Source organism: Chrysochloris asiatica, unplaced genomic scaffold (genome assembly GCF_000296735.1).
Source record: "Chrysochloris asiatica unplaced genomic scaffold, ChrAsi1.0 scaffold00003, whole genome shotgun sequence".
NCBI classification, from domain to species: Eukaryota; Metazoa; Chordata; class Mammalia; order Afrosoricida; family Chrysochloridae; genus Chrysochloris; species Chrysochloris asiatica.
In genome coordinates this window covers 28,315,616-28,334,677 of record NW_006408521.1, presented here as the reverse complement: position 1 = coordinate 28,334,677, position 19,062 = coordinate 28,315,616, and the positions used below count along the sequence as shown (strand labels likewise).

The 19,062-nt window shown below is 36.4% G+C and overlaps 1 protein-coding gene across 3 annotated transcripts in view; it reads right to left on the bottom strand.

Moving 5' to 3' along the window:
- BTRC (beta-transducin repeat containing E3 ubiquitin protein ligase) overlaps positions 1–19,062 on the bottom strand; it is a 252,818-nt gene that overhangs the window by 76,005 nt on the left and 157,751 nt on the right. For all 3 annotated transcript variants that reach the window (XM_006831261.1, XM_006831262.1, XM_006831260.1), the window contains one exon: positions 12,617–12,706. In XM_006831261.1, coding sequence (XP_006831324.1) covers positions 12,617–12,706 — 90 coding nt within the window. The remainder of the gene's footprint in view (positions 1–12,616; positions 12,707–19,062) is intronic.

Sequence of the window (19,062 nt, the reverse complement as noted above, 5' to 3'; positions counted from 1 at the left end):
TCGATACATTGCTTTGGGTAATGTTAACATTTTCACAATGTTAAGTCTTCCTATCCATTGTTGTTGTTGTTGTTACGTGCCGTCGAGTCGGTTCCGACCCATAGCGACCCTGTACAGGGTTTCCGAGGGTGTAAATCCTTACGGGAGTAGAAAGCCTCATCTTTCTCCCGCGGAGCAGCTGGTAGTTTCGAACCGCTGACCTTTAGGTTCGCAGCCCGATTCGTAACCACTACGCTACCAGAGCTCCTTCCATAAGCTGGGTATATTCTTCCATTTTTGTAAGTCTCTTGTAGTACTGTTTTGTAGTTTTCTTTGTATAGGTCTTTTGTTTCTCTGGTTAGATTTATTCCTAAGAATTTCATCTTTTGGTTGGTTATTGTTCTTTTTCTAGAAGTATTTTAATGCTACTGTTTAGCACAGTCTTAGTGTTACAGTGAGCAAGTGGTCCTTCTAGACCTGCAGTTTATTTCTACCTTAACTGACAATTGTTTCTATTCTTCCCATTAGGGAATATCTAGAGATATACTGATATAGATATGTTGCTGTTGTTAAGTGCCGTCAAGTCAGTTCTGACTTATAGTGACCTTTTATAGGGTTCCCACAGGAGCAGCTGGTGAGTTTGAACCACTGACCTTATGGTTCAAACTGACTTTGTAATCTAGTACTTTATCCCACAGTGCCACACCAGGACTCCTAGATACATAGACACAGATATAATGAAGATGTGTATTTGATTTACTTTTCTTTCCATGAACCTGTTTCTTCTTAAGCCCTTACCTCTGACCCAACCCTCTTCTCTGAAACAGGATTTCAAGGTCCAACTCTAGTTCTGACATCATGATGTCTTCTCAATCACCAAACCAAGTAACAGTATTCATACAAATATATTTACTGAGAAATATTCACTGAAGTGTAATCAAACAAAGCCTAGGCTTTGAAGCTGTAAGAGACATCTTTTAATTGACAAAACTAATTACCAAGATTAATAGGGAACATTTTTTTTGGTATGAAAAGATCACCATTGCAAGCTTACCCTATAAATCCTGACTTAGGATGAAACCTGTATTCAAAACAGCTTCTAAAACAATTACTAAGGTGTGAGTCACCACCAAGTAAATATTGTACCATTTAATTTATATGCAATGTAATGTCGAACCATGAGCTGATCTCTATATATATACATATACACAAAAAACAACAGCTGTTATTGAGTCAATTCTGACTCATGGAGACCACAGGTGTGTCAGAGTAGAACTGTGTTCCATAAGGTTTTTCAATGGCTGGTTTTTTAGAAGTAGATTTCTAGGCTTTCTTCCGAAATGTCTCTGGATGGACTTGTACTTCCAACCTTTTCAGTTAGCAATGGAGTGCATTAACTGTTTGTACCTCCAAGAATTCCAAAGAGCTGTATACTATGCTAGTAAGCTAAGTAAGGGTCATTTTCAAGTACTTAAGGCTTTGTGGGACAGTATTGTGGTACAGTGGGTTAATGTACTAGACTGCAAAGTTGGTTTGAACTGTAAGGACGGCGGTTCAAGCTCATTAGCTGTTCCTTGGAAACACTATCGCTATGAGTTGGAACCAACTTGACAACACTTAACAAAAACACCAATAAGTAACCCAGAATTGTTGTTGTTGTTAGTTATGTGCTGTGGAGTAAACCAGAATGTTGTTGTTGTTAAGTGCCGTTGAGTCGATTCAGACCCATAGCGACCCTGAATAGGGTTTCCAAGGAGCAACTGGTAAACTTGAATCACTGACTTTGCAGTTCAAATGACTTTGCAGTCTGATGCATTAGCCCACATCGCCACACCAGGACTCTGATAACCCAGAAGAGAGATCATTAATTTTCTGGAAACAGTACTTGGCTCAGATTTGTCTGAATGAGACATTTTACATTAGTAAAGAGGAAGAAAAAAAGAACATGAAATACTATTTTCCAGTTTGAGGACTAAAGTACACCTGACCCAAGTCATGGTATTGTCAACAGCCTCATATGCACATGAAAGCTGGAAAATGAGTAAGGAAGACCGTAGAAGAGCTGTTGCATTTGAGTGATGCTGTTGGATGGCGCAGAACCGGGCAGTGTTTCGTTCTGTAGAATATAGGGTCGCTTTAAGTCGCAACTGACTCAACAGCACCTAATAACATCAACATGTCAAAAGTGCTACAGAAATCAAATGGATATATAAATGGCAACTAGTTTCACAGGACCCTGGTAAAAGATATTATTTGAAGGGCAATCTGGTACAGTAGAGTCAGTACTCTAAATTCAAAGAAATCTGAATTCAAATCGTGACTCTACAACTTAAAGATGTGAAAATTTTAGGAAATTCTGAAAGTTGCAGATTCTTTAACTATAAGACAAGGGTAATATTCATTTCATCAGATTCACATAAGGATTAAAGCAAATTATATATAGCTAGCATAATAGTGTCTTTAAACATCAATGGATTCTCTCCTTTTCAAACAAAACAGGAAGAAAAATATAGGTGTTTCATCCTGAAGGTATTTTGAGAAAGAAAATAGACAGTTCTTCTTAGGGAAACATATCCCAAAACACAAAAAATCCACGAGACAGAGAGAGATGAAAACTAATAAAAAATGATAAAATCCTAAAGATCAACTAGGTCTATACACAAGAACTTTAAATAGGAATGAGTGAGAAAGTTCCAAAGGACTAGAATGGTGAAATTTTCTCTAAGATGTACCCTCTATTTATGATCTTTGAGATTAGTGGAATTTAAAGTGACCTGGATAACTCTAGTTCTGTTAGGAAATCAAAAAGAGTTTCTTGGTCATTGAACCAGCTGTACATTTCTGGGATTACTATGTAAACAAAAACACCACCAAAAAAGGCAGTCAAAAATGGAACATAAATTTTAATACCAATCTTAAGAAGCAAATCTTACAGGAAAAGCACTCTAATAACATGAACAAATGTTGGCAAGATTACTAAGTCATACAGAATTTCAGAAATATGGGGCAAAGGGAAAATATTATTTTGTTTTTATAGACACATGGTATAGAGTGGAACAGTCATTCCAGTTCTTAAGTCATTTGCCTTACAAGCTGAAGTCACAACACAAGAATAAAATTTTACATGTACAGATCCTGAGCTCATGGGTACTGAAATGTTCAAAAGGAGGGCTCAGGTTTCACAAGCTTTGTGAGTGATATATTTACACCATATGACTAAGAACATATTTATTCATGGAGAGCTTATGAGTCCAGGCTTCTCAAGATGTCAAACTAGGAGAGAGGAGGATGTTTATACCCATGAACAGTCACAAGAACTCCATAAGAGCTATAAGAATAAAAATATCTTTTCCAGATTATGAAATGCAGAAAAGTATCATGCAAAATTCTACCACTATTTGGAATTATGACACATCTAAAATACTGAAGCATAACAAGTTTAAATAAATATTTTCAGGGAAAGTTACTTAGTCAAAAATGAAACAAAACAAAAATCATTTTTCTCAGCTGACATAATTCTCTGAACTATATTAAGAAGGGTTTTCTTTGTTGTTTTGTTTTGAAGGAAGTGGAAGGTATGTAGGTGCTAGGGGACATGAACTGCTTTTGTCCTGTGAGTTCTGCATGGAGTAGACATAATATCAAGGTCTGTCTCTGTAAATACAATATTTTAGCCAGACAGTGATTCTGCAATCTCCATTGGTGGCTGTGTGCCATGGAGTAGGTTCTGACTCATAGCGACCCTGTACAGGGTTTCTGAGGCTGTAAATCTTTACAGGAGCAGAACACCTCATCTTTCTCCCGCAGAACAGCTGGTAGTTTCAAACTGCTGACCTTGCAGTTCGCAGCCCGATTTGTAACCACTACGCTACCAGAGCTCCTTGCAATCTCCATTAGTTATTCATATTCTGAAAAATGTCCTATTAACTATGGTGAGAACCTCACCTGATTATGTCAGTTATATGGTGAAATAACCTTACCTGAATATTTCATACTACATGGTGAGATACCTCACCTGATTATTTTATACTATGTGGTGAGATATCGCATCTGAATATCTCATACTACATGGTGAGATACCTCATCTGAATATTTCATACTATATGGTGAGAACCTAACCTGAATATTTCATACTACATGGTGAGAACCCCATCTGAACATTTCATACTATGTGGTGAGAATCTCATCTGAATATTTCATACTATATGATGAGACACGTCACCTGATGATTTTATACTATATGGTGAGAAGCCTCATGTGAATATTTCATACTATATGGTGAGATATTTCAACTGATTATTTTATACTATATGGTGAAATACCTCACCTAATTATTTAAGACTGTATTGTGAGATATCTCGCCTGAATATTTCATACTATATTGAGAGATGCCTCGCCTGAAATTTCATGCTATGTTCTATCTTTTCTACTACTACTTCTGGGCTCAGATGGATACCACATGAATAATGGATTGATCCTTGAAATAAAAGTTAATTCAATTAACTGTTAATACTAAGAAAAAATTTTTATCTCATGACATTGGGAAGATTTCTGAATTTATTTCTATAACCTGCATTATATTACTTGCTTCTACAGGTTACACTAAGCCACTGAGCTAAAGGCATAAAAACAAAAATGCCGCAAATCCTGATGACCTCATTCCACTTTCCCAAAGTTAGGAAGGTTTGCCGATCAAGATTCAGAAAACAGGCACTGATTTGATACTGAAAATTTGGTTCATTAAAGTCTTCCATACTCTCATGCCATATTTACAAATATTATAAAGATGATAAACAAGGTTACGATTTTAGGGTAACTGTGCTTTAAATGGATGATCAGCCTATAGTCTCAGCTACAGTTTACATACATTTTTTTTTTTCTTGTTTCCTCTTATAAACACCAATTTTGGTTGATATTCAATTTTCAATGATATAAACTGGAGTAACAAACACTCCTCCAACACCAAGTCAATGGCACCGAAAACCCCCCAGAATTTCCTAATGAACATAACCAGGAAAAGAACATAATTTTAAATATGCCATACATTATTGCTTAGATTCTGCTTCTCTTTTAAACACTTCAAGGGATGAAGTACTCCTCCCCAGAAAACACTCATGTTACTTGCAAGAGAACTCAAAACTGAAGGAGGTGGGAGTAGGAGGAGATTTCATAGGGGCTTCTTTTAAAAATTGAACCCTCTGGCTACCTGACTTAAATAAAAATAAATAAATAAAATAATAAATAAAACAAGTGCAATGCCAAATAAAGTGTTTTTGTAATCAAAGTCCTAAATGATCCCTGGTAGAATTAGGACTTCTAAATTATTAACACATCCACCATATTTGTGACATTACTTTGGAAAGTAGGCATTATTTCTTTAAGTGTGTGAATCAGCTCTAGAATGAGAACACAATGTCTGTATACATCCAGGAAAGGATAATGTGAAACCCATAGAATTTTTTTTTACTTCCCTTTCTGGAAACTGTGCCTGGCACTGTGCAGCTGTGGTCCTGCCTTCACCATTCCCTCTGTTTCCAGTCTTGCTAATTAAAAGGTTGATCACAGAACAATGTTCTTCTCATTAATTTCAGTGTTCCGATTGGGCAGGATCCCTGCTTATCCCACCTGATCTTTTCACACTGCTGAAGTTAATGTGACAGAAGCCTGAAGATGGATTACCTGCTGCCATATTGCCCATCGCCTCCAATCAGGAGCTATCTGTGTAAACTGATTGTTCTAATTTGCTCTCATTATTTTTACAATATCAGGAGAAAATAACGCACACAGCTCACTGTCAAAGCCATGAAAATCAGCCATTAGTTAAACATAGACACTGAGTGGCTTTATTAGAGGCACTGCAGTTTATTGATGTAGCCAGTCAAACAAGGCAGTAATCGCTTCAGTAGAAGGAAATGTTTCAAATCAAAGTAAATATTTATTGTTATAATACCTATAGCAATATGATATTTTGAAGTATTCTGTTTTCTATTCAGATGCGTGGGTTTTGACACAAATGAACAGAAATAAAGAGTTGCATAAGAAAGTAGGTAACATTTAATACATACTTGCTTACATGAAAATCTATTAACTCAAATCTATGCCTACTCTTTACCTCTTATACCTTGTATTAATAAGAAATCCTATTTTGTTATGACAATGCTAATCAATAAATATGGGTGGTTGTAGTTTGCTCTATGCAATAACAAATATTTTTCCAAGCCAGAAATTTTAGGATTAAGCAATCAAAATTATTTCTATAAAGATCAAACCAGGAAAAGAACATATTCTTGTACAATGTTAAGTTTTTAGCAAGAAAGATGACTATTTTAATAAATATTCACAATGTATTTCCAAATTGGAAACCAACCAGCAGAGCTAAGACAGCTAAGCAAACAAGCTAGGTTCTAAGTCCTTCAGTAAAGAGAGGTTTCTTCATGCAGCGGTTTGGTATTCCATGATATAGCATCTTTAAAAGATTTGTTCTGGACACAATAAATGTATTTTCATGTTGTAAAGCAAATGCTAAACTCGAGAAAAAGAAGACACATTTAAATTTTGCATTTCCATGCTTTCCTATGAAATTTTATAAAAATGTTACTTTAATGCTGCTTGATAGCATTAGGGTGGGGGAGGGGAGGGAAAAGGGCATAAATAATAGAAACCAATGCCCTTAAATAAAAGAATTTAACTAATCCACATGCTTCTTCCTCCCTGCCCCCACCCCAACCCCACTTTAGTATTAGCAGGAAACATGGCTTCCTTCTCTGTTTTCTTTCTATACTAAGATTTCTAGGTAATGTGATGGCAAGAGTATGCCCTTCTTGCTGCTCCCCCTTTAATGACCACTTTCCGTTTTTCTAAGGAACGTGTGCCATGCTTTTCTCCTTAAAATTCCTGCACTAAAAGATTGCACCATACTGCACTCCGCAAAACGTGCTGATGGCGCCAATTACAAGCCCCCAGCCGAATGCTCCAGCCCCCACCATTCGGGTAGATTTATGCGGACTCTTGCCGACGTTATTACAAGTCAGAGTTTATTGGGAAATTGTTACATTATGCGGAGTGTCTAACAAATTGCTTATGCTGCTATAATTGGATTACAACAGCCGCTTGCTCCCACCGGTAAGATTAGGCAAGTAGGACTCCTGCCGATCTCTGAGCGTTAGCAGTAATTTTATTTGCCTTGCCTCTCTCTTTCCTAACAACATGCCTCTCTCCCTGCCAGCTGTCTGCTGAAAAGGCACAGGCTTGTTCCTTGGCCCTAACAATGCAATTACAGCCCTGCAGATCGCACTGTTTGTGCATTAAGTACAGAGCCAAAACGAGGCGAATTGATCGTTTGACTTTTGGAGAAGCCATGTGATCTCTCTGTGCGGGTGATCCGACATGCATCAGCAGGCAATACTGCAGTAAATTCTTGATGAAGAACTTTCTTCCTTCACCACTCTTTCCCCTAACCTTTCCCTTTTCACTGAAGAAGACATTGACAGGGCTCATCTCAAGCTAATCTAGATCAATCCACAAAGACAAACTTTATCTTATTAGCTCCCTGGCTAGATAGAAATGTGAATAGGTTCCAGCATCTTGAAGTGCCTCAGTCAAATATATCAGTGGTTCCCAACAGTTGCACTGCAGTTGCTATCTTAAAAAAAAAAAAAAAAAAAGGTTCATAAAGAGTTCACTGAGGAAAAGAAATTTACAGAAACAATGTAGTTCAAAAGAACTACAAAAAGTTTTAGCTTCTGTCAAAGAAAACTACCTCAGAAAGGCTTTGCTATAAAGTTCTGTCTATATTAAAAAACCATCAAGGAGTCAGCACCAGAGATCTTGCCTTTCTCTGCAGAGCTGCTCTGCTGGCAGCCAATGCGCAGAATCAATGCAGCTGGACTTCAGGCATCAAACCAGCCAGAGTCCCGCTTAAAGGCAAAGTTTTAAAAACATACTTTGTTGACAGCTTTCAGTTTGTTCTTTCTTTTACTTGTACATTTAACAATGAGTGGTGGAAAGAAGCTTGTGAAAGCAGTTATTCTGATCCTAGGGAATAATTCATGAAGATTCTGGTTGGAAATAGCTTTGAATTCTATCAGTTTTAACACAGACCATGATTCCTATTTATACTTCCCTTACTAGTGGTATATGTTGCTTAGGGTTCCTGAAGCTGATTACACAACAAATATGTAGTCAATTTGTTGACCCATTTTGGTGTCCCAAGTCTGTATTCTTAAATATCATGCACCTCTAGAAATGGATGTATTCCTGTAACCTTAACCTGACAAATGCACGTCTTATCTGTAAAAGGGGTCCTTGCTACTATTATGAGTTCAAAGTGACCTTGGAAAAGTCATTTTACTATGTATTTCTAAGAACCTCTCTGTAATCCCAAATGTTGTTACTAAAGTGCTGTGGCGTCAGTTCTGACTCATAGCAACCCTGTGTAAGATTTCCAAATAGTGGCTGGAGGGTTTGAACAGCCAACCTTGTAGTTAGTAATCCAGTGCTTATCCCACAATGCCATAACTTCCATTAATACTCATTAAATTCATGTAGATGTTTAAAGATGCAAGGAGAAATGTTATTTCTGATCTTCATTTTGACCTTTATCAAGCAGCAATAAGACTGATGTGTATCATGCCATTCCATAGTTTTTCCAACCACATCAGCCTCAGAGTTAAGCCTGAATACCTTTGCTACAAAGCTAATGTTTAGACCTGATAAAGGCAACTATGCGAAGAACAGACCATCTGACATGCTACATGTGGAACAGTATAGTAAAGAAGCCTGTTAACACATAGTTTAAAACTCAAAAGAAACTCTGAACAGCTGAAATGTCTTATAAATAGCACAGACCCAGAGGAAGTGCAAACGTCTGCATTGTGAATTGTAGATCTTAATTACCGACAATGGCTGGTACAGCAAGTAGCACGGAAAAACAGTGAAACAGTTGCACTGTTCATGGTTGGCAATAATTCTTCAGGAAAATATTTACTATCAATCAGTTATGAGAAAAGGGACTCTGTGCTCGTAAAACAGCACGTTGCTTCTCATACCAGGACCATTTTGCTTCAGTGTAATCTGAATTTAAACAGCTTGTTTCCTGCGGATATAATTTTAGAAATAAATAAAACAAGTCTTCTATCAAAATCTGGAATGAGTGGAAAGGAACACCACATTTTTCTGTCTCAGTCAGTTGCAAACAGATTATTAGTCTCAAGTAAAAAACAGTAAGAACAAACAACAACAAAGACACAAAACATCAACAAAGGACTACTAAAGGTGTTTATCTCTAAATCACAAAGAGGCACAACTTTTTTTCTGGCAGATGTGTGCAAATAACTCAATCTGAATTCTGTGTTTGTGTGTGTTAAGTGAAGGAAAAGTTCAAAGCCTGAACCCAAAAATTTCAGTAATACTGACTAACAATAATAAGAAAGTAACGTAAGACTATTAATGCTCTTCAGTTTCCAAATTAGTTTCCTTCACCGATTAAAAAGCATCAGGAAGATTGACAATTAGGAAAAACAGAATTATAGATTTTAAAGACTAAGTTGACAGTCAATAATGACTGTCCATTTAAAGCTATAATAAGTACAAGCACAAATCTCATGAACTACAGGGTTATAATTAGCAAGGAGAAAGACTTTTAAAGAAAATAAAAGACATTTCAATGCCTCTAACTACTACTTGGGTTAAGTTATATTAATGAAATGACCCTTCCCCCTAATTTTAATTTAAAAATTTTTTTCTTAGGCCTCATTCTTCAAGAAAAGACTTGAAAGATTACTGTTAACTAACAATGACAAAAACAAGGTGGCTGTGGGCTCTCGTGAGGAGCCGTATGATAAGTACTGAACTGGCAACCGCTAGATCAGCAGTTCAAACCTACCAGCTGCTCTTGAAAACCCAATACAGTGTCGCAATGGGTCAGAATCAACTGTAGTAAAATCTTTTATTGTTTTATAGCTGTGTTTTTTGGTATTTTAAAACAGATGGAAATAGTACTCAATATTAAGATTTTGGAATTATAATTAGTATCGCTACCCAAACCAAAGTTATACTCTGCTCAGAATTCAGTTGTTTGGAACTAGTCAGAAGCAAACCTAATCGACACCACTATATTATAGTTGCTCTTACATGGAGATGGTTGGACATTTCAGGTCACAATGGAAAACAATCTGCATCAACAGCAGGCAAGTGTTTGTACCAAGTGAAACCCACTGCACTCACAACAAGTGTGGCAGATAAAACTATTCAGTTAGGGCTAACAGGGAAGAACAAGAAACAGGGACAAGCTTGCTGACCTATAAAAATAATGGCAAATCATTACCTTTCAAAGGTCAAGCAATAAATGAGGCAGGCAGAAACAGCAGAATAAGGGACACCATATTTACACATGTAAATAAAAAGGGAAAACTCTCACAATTTTCATGTTCTTGGTACCTTACTGGAGGCTGTTGCAAGAAACACATTTTTCAGCTACATGTTCTTACTTGCTATTGATCGACTGATTATTGGCTTAAATCTGAAGCAGTGAACCAAAAGTCTGGATGACGTCCAGTAAAAGAAAGGAGCTAGTTTTGTAGGCTCCAATAGGAAATTAGAAAATTCATTAAGTTAGAGTATTTAAGGAGATGAGGAAAGGGTGTAGGTGTCAGAAAAATGTTAAAATAAGCAAGAATGGGAAGAGAGGGTCACCATCTGGGAGCATGTGAAACAGACTGATGAGGAGCAATGAGCGAACGTATTTCCTCACCCAAGAGCATAAAAGAAATTATGCCATTGTGCCAGATGCCAGAAGATTTCTAACCATGCACTACTGAAGTACAAGGGTGGGAGGAGGGAAAAAACCACATCATACAGACACACACCAACATAACTATGTAGTTGAGAGATCCTGGCTTACAAAGTCTGGAGAAAACAAAAGGAACAGATGCTCACTTGGCCAGCTCTCAAGGAAACTCATTAAAATCGTCACCCGGTCCTTGGATCGGTGCTCATGCTAAGATTTTTACCTTGTTTAAGCCGGAAGTCACGTACTTGTGTTGAAACTGAGAGCACCATGACCAAATAGGAAAAGGATTATTTCAAAAGGCCCCAATTAGCACTTGATTGTTGTGACTAAATGGCTTAAAAAATAAATATGCAATTTATATACTCATTTTATAGCAAATTATTATGATATTTTAATGTAAGAGACACTTACCTGATCAACTCTCTAAAATACATTAGTATGGTGCTGTGGTGGTGTAGTGGGTTACACATTCAGCTGCTAACCTCAATGTAAGCAGTTAGAATTTACCTGCCATTTCATAGGAGAAAGATGAGACTTTTTGCTCTCATAAAAATTCACAGTTATAGAAACCCTATACAGGGTTGCTATGAGTCAGAACCAACTTGACAGCACACAACCACATATATATAGTCCTGGTGTGGCATTGTGGGTTAATGTGGATTGCAAAGTCAGTTTGATCTGCAAAGTCAGTGGTTCAAGCTTACCAGCCACTCCTCAGAAACCCTATACAGGGTCGCTATGGATTGGAATCAACTTGATGGCACTTAACAACAATAACAACAATATATGTATAGACATTATACAACAGTTTTATATTTCCAGGGAACAATGGGGCAGAAAGTACAGAATTCTCATATGTGCCCCCCTCCCCCGTATACACTGTTTTCCTATTACTAACGTCTTACATCCATGTGAATGCTTATTGTCTTTAGCTACAATTTTAATTAAGTTCTGGCATTTCTTACATGGATCATAACAATGATTATATTCTGTATTATATATTTTTAGTTGATAAACGAGGTCTAAATAGTACTGTAAAAATTTTTTCCCCTCTCTTTGGATTTTTGTAGCAGAAGATGGAGATTACATAATGACACTCCTGGATCTAATAATAACCATAGTAACTGAGGGCTTGGGTGCATAATAGACTAGATTAGAATAGTTAAAGTTGAGAGTACAAAGGTAATAATTTGATATATTAAAAAGTAAAAAAATCTAAAAATACAGTCTACATTGGAATGTTACTTACTCATGGAGTAATGAAAATGGCTGATATTTGAATTTAGGTCAAGGTCCTGAGTAATGACAGATAACTACAGAAATTTGAATCATAGCTGGTATCTTATTATCTAAGATATAAAATGGCACATGATTATACTTAAGAAAGATGTAGATGGTATATGTGACTAAACATACTTGTTTACTTAGAAAAAGATCACCAAAAGCATTTTTTCTACCAATAGCAACTCAATAAATAATAATAGTAATAAAATAATTGGATTTTCTATAGTATATTTCACAGTCCCTGTAATGGTATACTCCATTCTTAATTACATTTAAAAATCATGACTTTATAAAAAAATTGTAAATTATCTTACATAAACCTTACTGACATGTGATGAGAATCCATAAACAGTGTCAAGCAACAAATGTGAATTTATCCAAATATGTAATGAAAAGATTCTACAGCAATAGAGGACATAAAGAATAAACATTGCCACTTTGTTTGGATAAAATAATTCCTGCTTGTATCCTCTTAAAATACATAATTTTATAATTGTTTTAATAGGAATACTGAGTAAAGCATTTACAGTGGTACAATGCACACCAGTGAGTAATATCACTTACTTTGGCCACACAGTTTTCAGTCTTCATAGCAGTACTGGCTAGACATACTGTTTCTTGGTTTAAGCAGAGTCTGGCACAGCTGTTATAAGTCTGTAATGAAAAATTTTTGGGAAACGGGTTTGAATATTTAAACACTACCACATATACTTTTTTAAAAATTCTGTCATATTTCTCAAAACAAATCCTATCTGTAAAGTTCAGATTCCTGAGGGCTGAAGGACTAGGTAGAGAAGAGGAGTCAAAGAAATGAAGTTCCCACAATACCAACTCATGTGCCCATGCACAAGCATGTGAGCAGAAGTGGGGACTGTAAGAGCATAATCCCGTTTAAGAACAGAGCAATTACTCTCCTGAGAAAATATGTTTTTGCTTTTTTTTTCATTCTAAACTTTAAGGAAAAAAAAAAAATCAAGATCACTATGTCGTAAGAAGACATGCTTCTTACTCAGAACACCGGATAAAAAATTTCCGACTACCCAGAAGAAAGCCAGACAAACAATAAATAAAACCAGTCATGAAGTTTTTGAAGAGATACTGCAATGCAAGGAAAAGTATATGAAGCATTGGTTTGTTTTTTTTTTTTTCCTTTAAGAACAAAAAAGAATAAATCAAAAGTGAGAGCAGGATATAAAATGAAAATAAATCAACATTTATCCAGGTCTTAAAATCACCCCGTAAGTATACCTGGCAGTCAGTTTGGGAGCTGTATTAAAATAGAAGAAAGCACAGGAAATGGATTCAAATGCACTGGTTATACTTGATTTATAATATATGGTAAAACCAAAACATTAATAAAAATGAAATGTTTCTTTTTAGTCTTAAGCTTATACTAATATATATATATAAATCACGGTTCTCAAACTTTGGTGGGAATCAGAATCATTTGTAGGGCTTCTGCGGCTTTGTATCTTTAACAAGTGTGCATTTGATGCTACTGTTGCTTGTCTGGGCACCACACTTTGAGAACCACTAGTATAAATATGTGTACTAGAATCAAAGAGAAAGATCATAAAACTTGGATACTCTCTTAAACCAATAGCAGAAAACAATTCACTTTTTACATTTTTAAGATAATCTTAGATTTATAGAAAAGTTATAAAAACAGTAAAAAGTTCTGCATATCCTTTACCCAGCATCCTCTTACGTTAATGTCTTACATAATCAAAGAACATTTATCAAACTAAGACATTAAACTTGGTACAATACTATTGGCTATACAGTACAGAACTCAGTCATCTTTCACCAGTTTTCCCACTAATGACCATTTTCTTTTTCTATTCAGCATTGAATCCAGGATTCCACATTGTAGTTAGTTCTGATGTTTCTTCAGTCTCCTCTAACCTGTGTGGTGTGGCTGCAGGATCAACACTGGACTTTGAACCACAAGGTCAGCAGTTTCAAACTCACCGTCTGCACCGACCTATACAGGGTCGCTAAGAGTCAGAACTGCCTCGACAGCACTTCCCAGCAACAACCTGTGACAAGTCCTCAGTTTTTATTGTCTTCCATGATTCTGGTACTTCTGCAGAGTCAGTTAGTTAACCTGTAGAGTGTACCCCACAGTTTGTGTCTGCCTGATTTTTCTCATGCCTAAATTGAAGTTATGCATTATTGGGAAGGATATCACAAAAGTGTCTTTGCCAATGTGTCAGATCAGGCAGTTATGCATTTCTGGTACTGTTAACATGATCACTTGATTAAGGCTGGGCATCCCAAGATTCTCCACAATAAACATTTTTTTCTTAGAAATTACAAAAATAAGTTGGAGAAAATACTTTGAGAGTATGCAAATATTCTCTTTCTACTTAGACTGTTGCATGCTAATTTTAGCATCCATTGATAAATCTTGACTGTGGTGATTTTTACTGCTATGTTCTAATGGTAATTTTTTTTTTCTTCCCTTTATTCTATCTACACTTATTAGCTTGAATTTCTTTTCCAAAAATGTGGTGGTTGTATGCCTTTGAATCAATCACAACTCTTAGTGCCTCTGTATAGGGTTTCTGAGGCTGCAAATCTTTATAGAAGCAGAAAGTCTGATTTTTCTCACTCAGAGCAACTGGTGGATTTGAACTGCTGATCGTGCGGCAATCAGTTCAATGCATATTAACCCCCTATACTACCTGAGCTTCTTTGTTGTAAAGAAGAGTTGTGATTTATTCACCAGTTTATTTATTCGTATTCATCTGTTTATAACAACATGAATTCATAGAAATTGATATAATTAATCTTTCCTCCACTTTCATTCTTCGGAAAAAAATCTGTTGTTGGTTCCGACTCATAGGAACCTTTTGCACAATAGGTTGGTAGGACTTGTGGCATCCTACAATCATTGTTAAGCTTGAGCCCATTGATACTGCCACTGTGCCAATCTATATAACTGGGGGTCTTCCACTTTTTTACTGACCATCCACTTCACCTAGTAATGATGTCCTTCTTGAGGGATTGGGCCCTCCTGATAACATATTCCAAGTAGTATGAGAAGACGGAGTATAGCCATTCTGGCTTCTAAGGAGCATTCTGGCTGTACTTCTAAGTCAGATTTGCTTTGTTCTTCTGGCAGTTCATGGTCCTTTGAATATTCTCCTCCAACACCATACCTCAAATGCATCAGTTCTTCTACTGTCTTCCTTATTCACTGTTTAGGAAGCTTTCACATGTTTAGGAAGCTACTGAATATATCATGGCTTGAGTCAGGTGTACTTTAGTCTTCAAATTGACATCTTTGCTCTTCAACACTTTAAAAGAGGTCTTGTGCAGCAGATTTGCCTACCACAATACATCGTTTGATTTCTTGACTATTGCTTCCATGAGTGTTGATAGTGGATACACACAAAATGAAATCTTTGACAACTTTAATCTTTTCTCCATTTATTGGTCCAGTGGTGAGAATTTTTGTTTTCCTTACATTGAGGTGCAACCCACACTGAAAGCTGTGGTCTTTGATTTTCCTAAGTATTTGAAGCCCTCTTCATTTTCAGGAACCAAGCTTGTATATTCTTCACATCACAGGCTGTTAGTAAGTCTTCCTCCAATTCTGACACATTTTTCTTCATCTAATCCAGCTTCTCGGATCAGTTGCTCAGCATACAGACTGAATTAGCATGGTGGAAGAATATAACCCTGTCACACACCTTTCCTAATTTTGATCCATTCAGTGTCCCCTTGTTCTGTTCGAATGATTGCCTCTTGGTCTATGTACAAGTTTCTTATAAGCACAATTAAGTTCATTTGCTGATGGGGCACAACTCAAAGTGAGAAACAGCTTTTTATTAATAATCAGAACATGGAATGTATGATGTATGAATCCAGGAAAACTGTAAATTGTAAAAAATGAAATGGAACACATAAATAATGATATCCTAGGCATTAGTGAGCAGAACTGAACCCTCATTGGTCATTTTGAATCTGAAAGTCACCTGGTTTACTATGTCGGGTAATGAAAAATTGAAGAGAAATAATGCTGTCTATGACAGGATAATATCCATATACCTACAAGGAAGGCCAGCTAATGCCACTGTTACTCCAATTTATGTACCAACCACTAAAAGCAGTGATTATATAAAATGGAAGAATTCTACCAACTTCTTCAACCTAAAACTGATCAAGCATGCAATCACCATATATTGATAGTTACTGGGCATTGGAGTGCAAATGTTGGAAGCAAAGAGGAAGATCGGTATTAGAAAATATGGCCTTAGTGATAAAAAAAAAAAAATGATTCTAGATATCACAGGATAGAATTTTGCAAGGCCAATGACTTGTTCACTGCAAATATCTTTTTAAAATAACATAAAAGATGATTATACACATGGACTTCACCAGATGGCATACATAGAAATAAAACTGACTACATCCATTGGAAAACAGCTGTGGTAGTGTACTGTTGTTGTTTTGTGCTGTAGAGTCGGTCCCGACTCATAGTGACCCGGTACAGGGTTTCCGAGGCTATGTATCTTTACAGGAGCAGAAAGCCTTGTCTTTCTCCCACAGAACAGCTGGTAGTTTCAAACTGCTGACTCTGAGGTTAGCAGCCCGATTTGTAACCACTACACTACCAGAGCTCCTTAGGGTAGTGGTTACGAATTGGGCTGCTAACTTCAGGGTCAGCAGTTCAAAACTACCAGCTGTTCTGTGGGAGAAAGATGAGGCTTCCTGCTCCCGTAAAGATTTACAGCCTTGGAAACCCTGTACAGGGTGGCTATGTTTTGGGACCAACTCCACGGCACATAACTACCACCATCACATCTGTAGGAATACATGGTGGGAAAGCTCTATGTCATCAACCAAAACAAGGCCAGGGGTAGAATGTGCAACAGGCCATTGGTTGCTCAAATATAAATTCAAACTGAAGTGGAAGAAAATCAAAACAAGTTCACTAGAGCCAAAATTTGATCTTGAACATATCCCATCTGAATTTAGAGATCATCTCAAGAACAGATTTGATGCATTAGACACTAAAAACCAAACATCAGAAGAATTGTGGAATGACATCAAGCACATCATACAGGAAAGGAAACAAAAAGTAATTAATAAGACGGCAAAGAAGGAAGCGACCAAAATGGATGTCAGAAGACATTCTGAAAACTTGCTCTTCAGGACAGTCTAAAGCAAATGAAAGAAATGAGAAGGTTTTAAGAGCTGAATTGAACATTTCAGAAGGCGGCTTGAGAAGACAAAGTATAAAATGTACAAAGACCTGGAGTTAGAAAACCAAAGGGAAAGAAGAGGCTCAGCATTTCTCAAGCGGAAAGGACTGAATAAAAATTCAAGTCTCAACTTGAAATATTGAAGGATTCTACGGGCTAAAAAAATGAATGATGAAGAAAGCATCAAAATCTAACAAAATGTCCAATATAACTTGAGGCAGTCTTGCCATCCTGGCTTCTTAAGAGCATTCTGGCTATTCTTCCTCCAAGACTGATTTGGTCTGTGTCCTGGAAGAACATGAAGTGTTCAAAGCTTGGCTTTTAAATACCATTTGGCACTAAAAGGAACTATAAGTCCTTAGATAATGGCTGATTCCAGGACTAGCCATGGAAAATATAAAATGAACCTAGAAATATATGGAAGGCAATAGAAATAATGTCAAAGGGGAATAAAAACTTGCCTGAAGGAGCGAGCCCAGGGAGTACTGTGAGCCTTAAAATAAAAGACACCAACTAGATGGTGCCTGGTTACCACTATTAACTGCTTTGAAAGGGATCACTTTAGAAGGTTCTGGAGAGGGTAGGAAAAAAAATTGTGGAATCATACTGCTCACACAGAGACTGGTAGAACCCCCAAGATTATGGTTGTTAGTCGCCTTTCAAGTCTGGAAATGAACTCACCTCCAACACTCAGTTTTCAGCCAAACAACAGATGAATCTGTAAGGGAAACAATACCACTAGAAAGGCACACCCTTCTTTGAAAAATCAACCATACAAGATAAAAAAGGCAGCATTTCCAAGGGACAAATTACAGAAGGGTTAGGAAAGAAAGAGGAATGGAAACAAAAAACACAGGGTGGAAGTCGGATAAGTGATGTTATATTGTGAGGACTGCAAGTAATGACACAAAACAAAACATATATGATTATTGAATAGAAAAGTGATTTGCTCTGTAAGCCTTCACCCAATTCACAGTAAAATGTTAAAATAAAATAAAATGATAGTAATAAATTATAACCAATGGAATAAAATGGAACATTCTTAAAACAGACAAATTGCCAAAACTGACACATAATAAAAAACAGAAAAACTGAATAGTCCTATTTATTTAAAATAAATGGAAATTATTATAAAAAATATTCCACCTAAATTTCAATCCGTTAAAAAAATCGTCCTACAAAGAAAACTCCAGACCCAGATGATTTTACTGGTGAACTCCATTAAATTTTAAGGAAAAAATAAATAACACCATGATCATATACAAATGTTTTTAGGAAAAAAAATAGAGGGGAAGGCTTCCCAGCTCATTTTATGAGACCAGAATAATCCAAAATCAAAATGTAAGAAAGACATTACAAGAAAAGAAAATTACAGACTAGTATACCTTGTAACAAAGTCACAAAAATACCTTATAAAAATATTAGCAAATCAATCCAGCAAAAAAATAAATAAATAAATACAAAATAAAGATAAAACATCATGAGCAAGTGGGTTTATCCCAGAAATGCAAAGTTTAATATTTAAAAAAAGTTAATTAATGTAATAACAAAATAAAGAGCGTGGAGGAGTAACTTCTCTGTATGATTAACTGAATAGATGCAAATTATATATATATATACACAAGGAGCTCTGGTAACGTAGTGGTTACGAATCGGGCTGCGAACCTTAAGGTCAGCAGTTCGAAACTACCAGCTGCTCCGAGGGAGAAAGATGAGGCTTTCTACTCCTGTAAAGATTTACACCCTCGGAAACCCTATACAGGGTCGCTATGGGTCGGAACCGACTCGATGGCACAT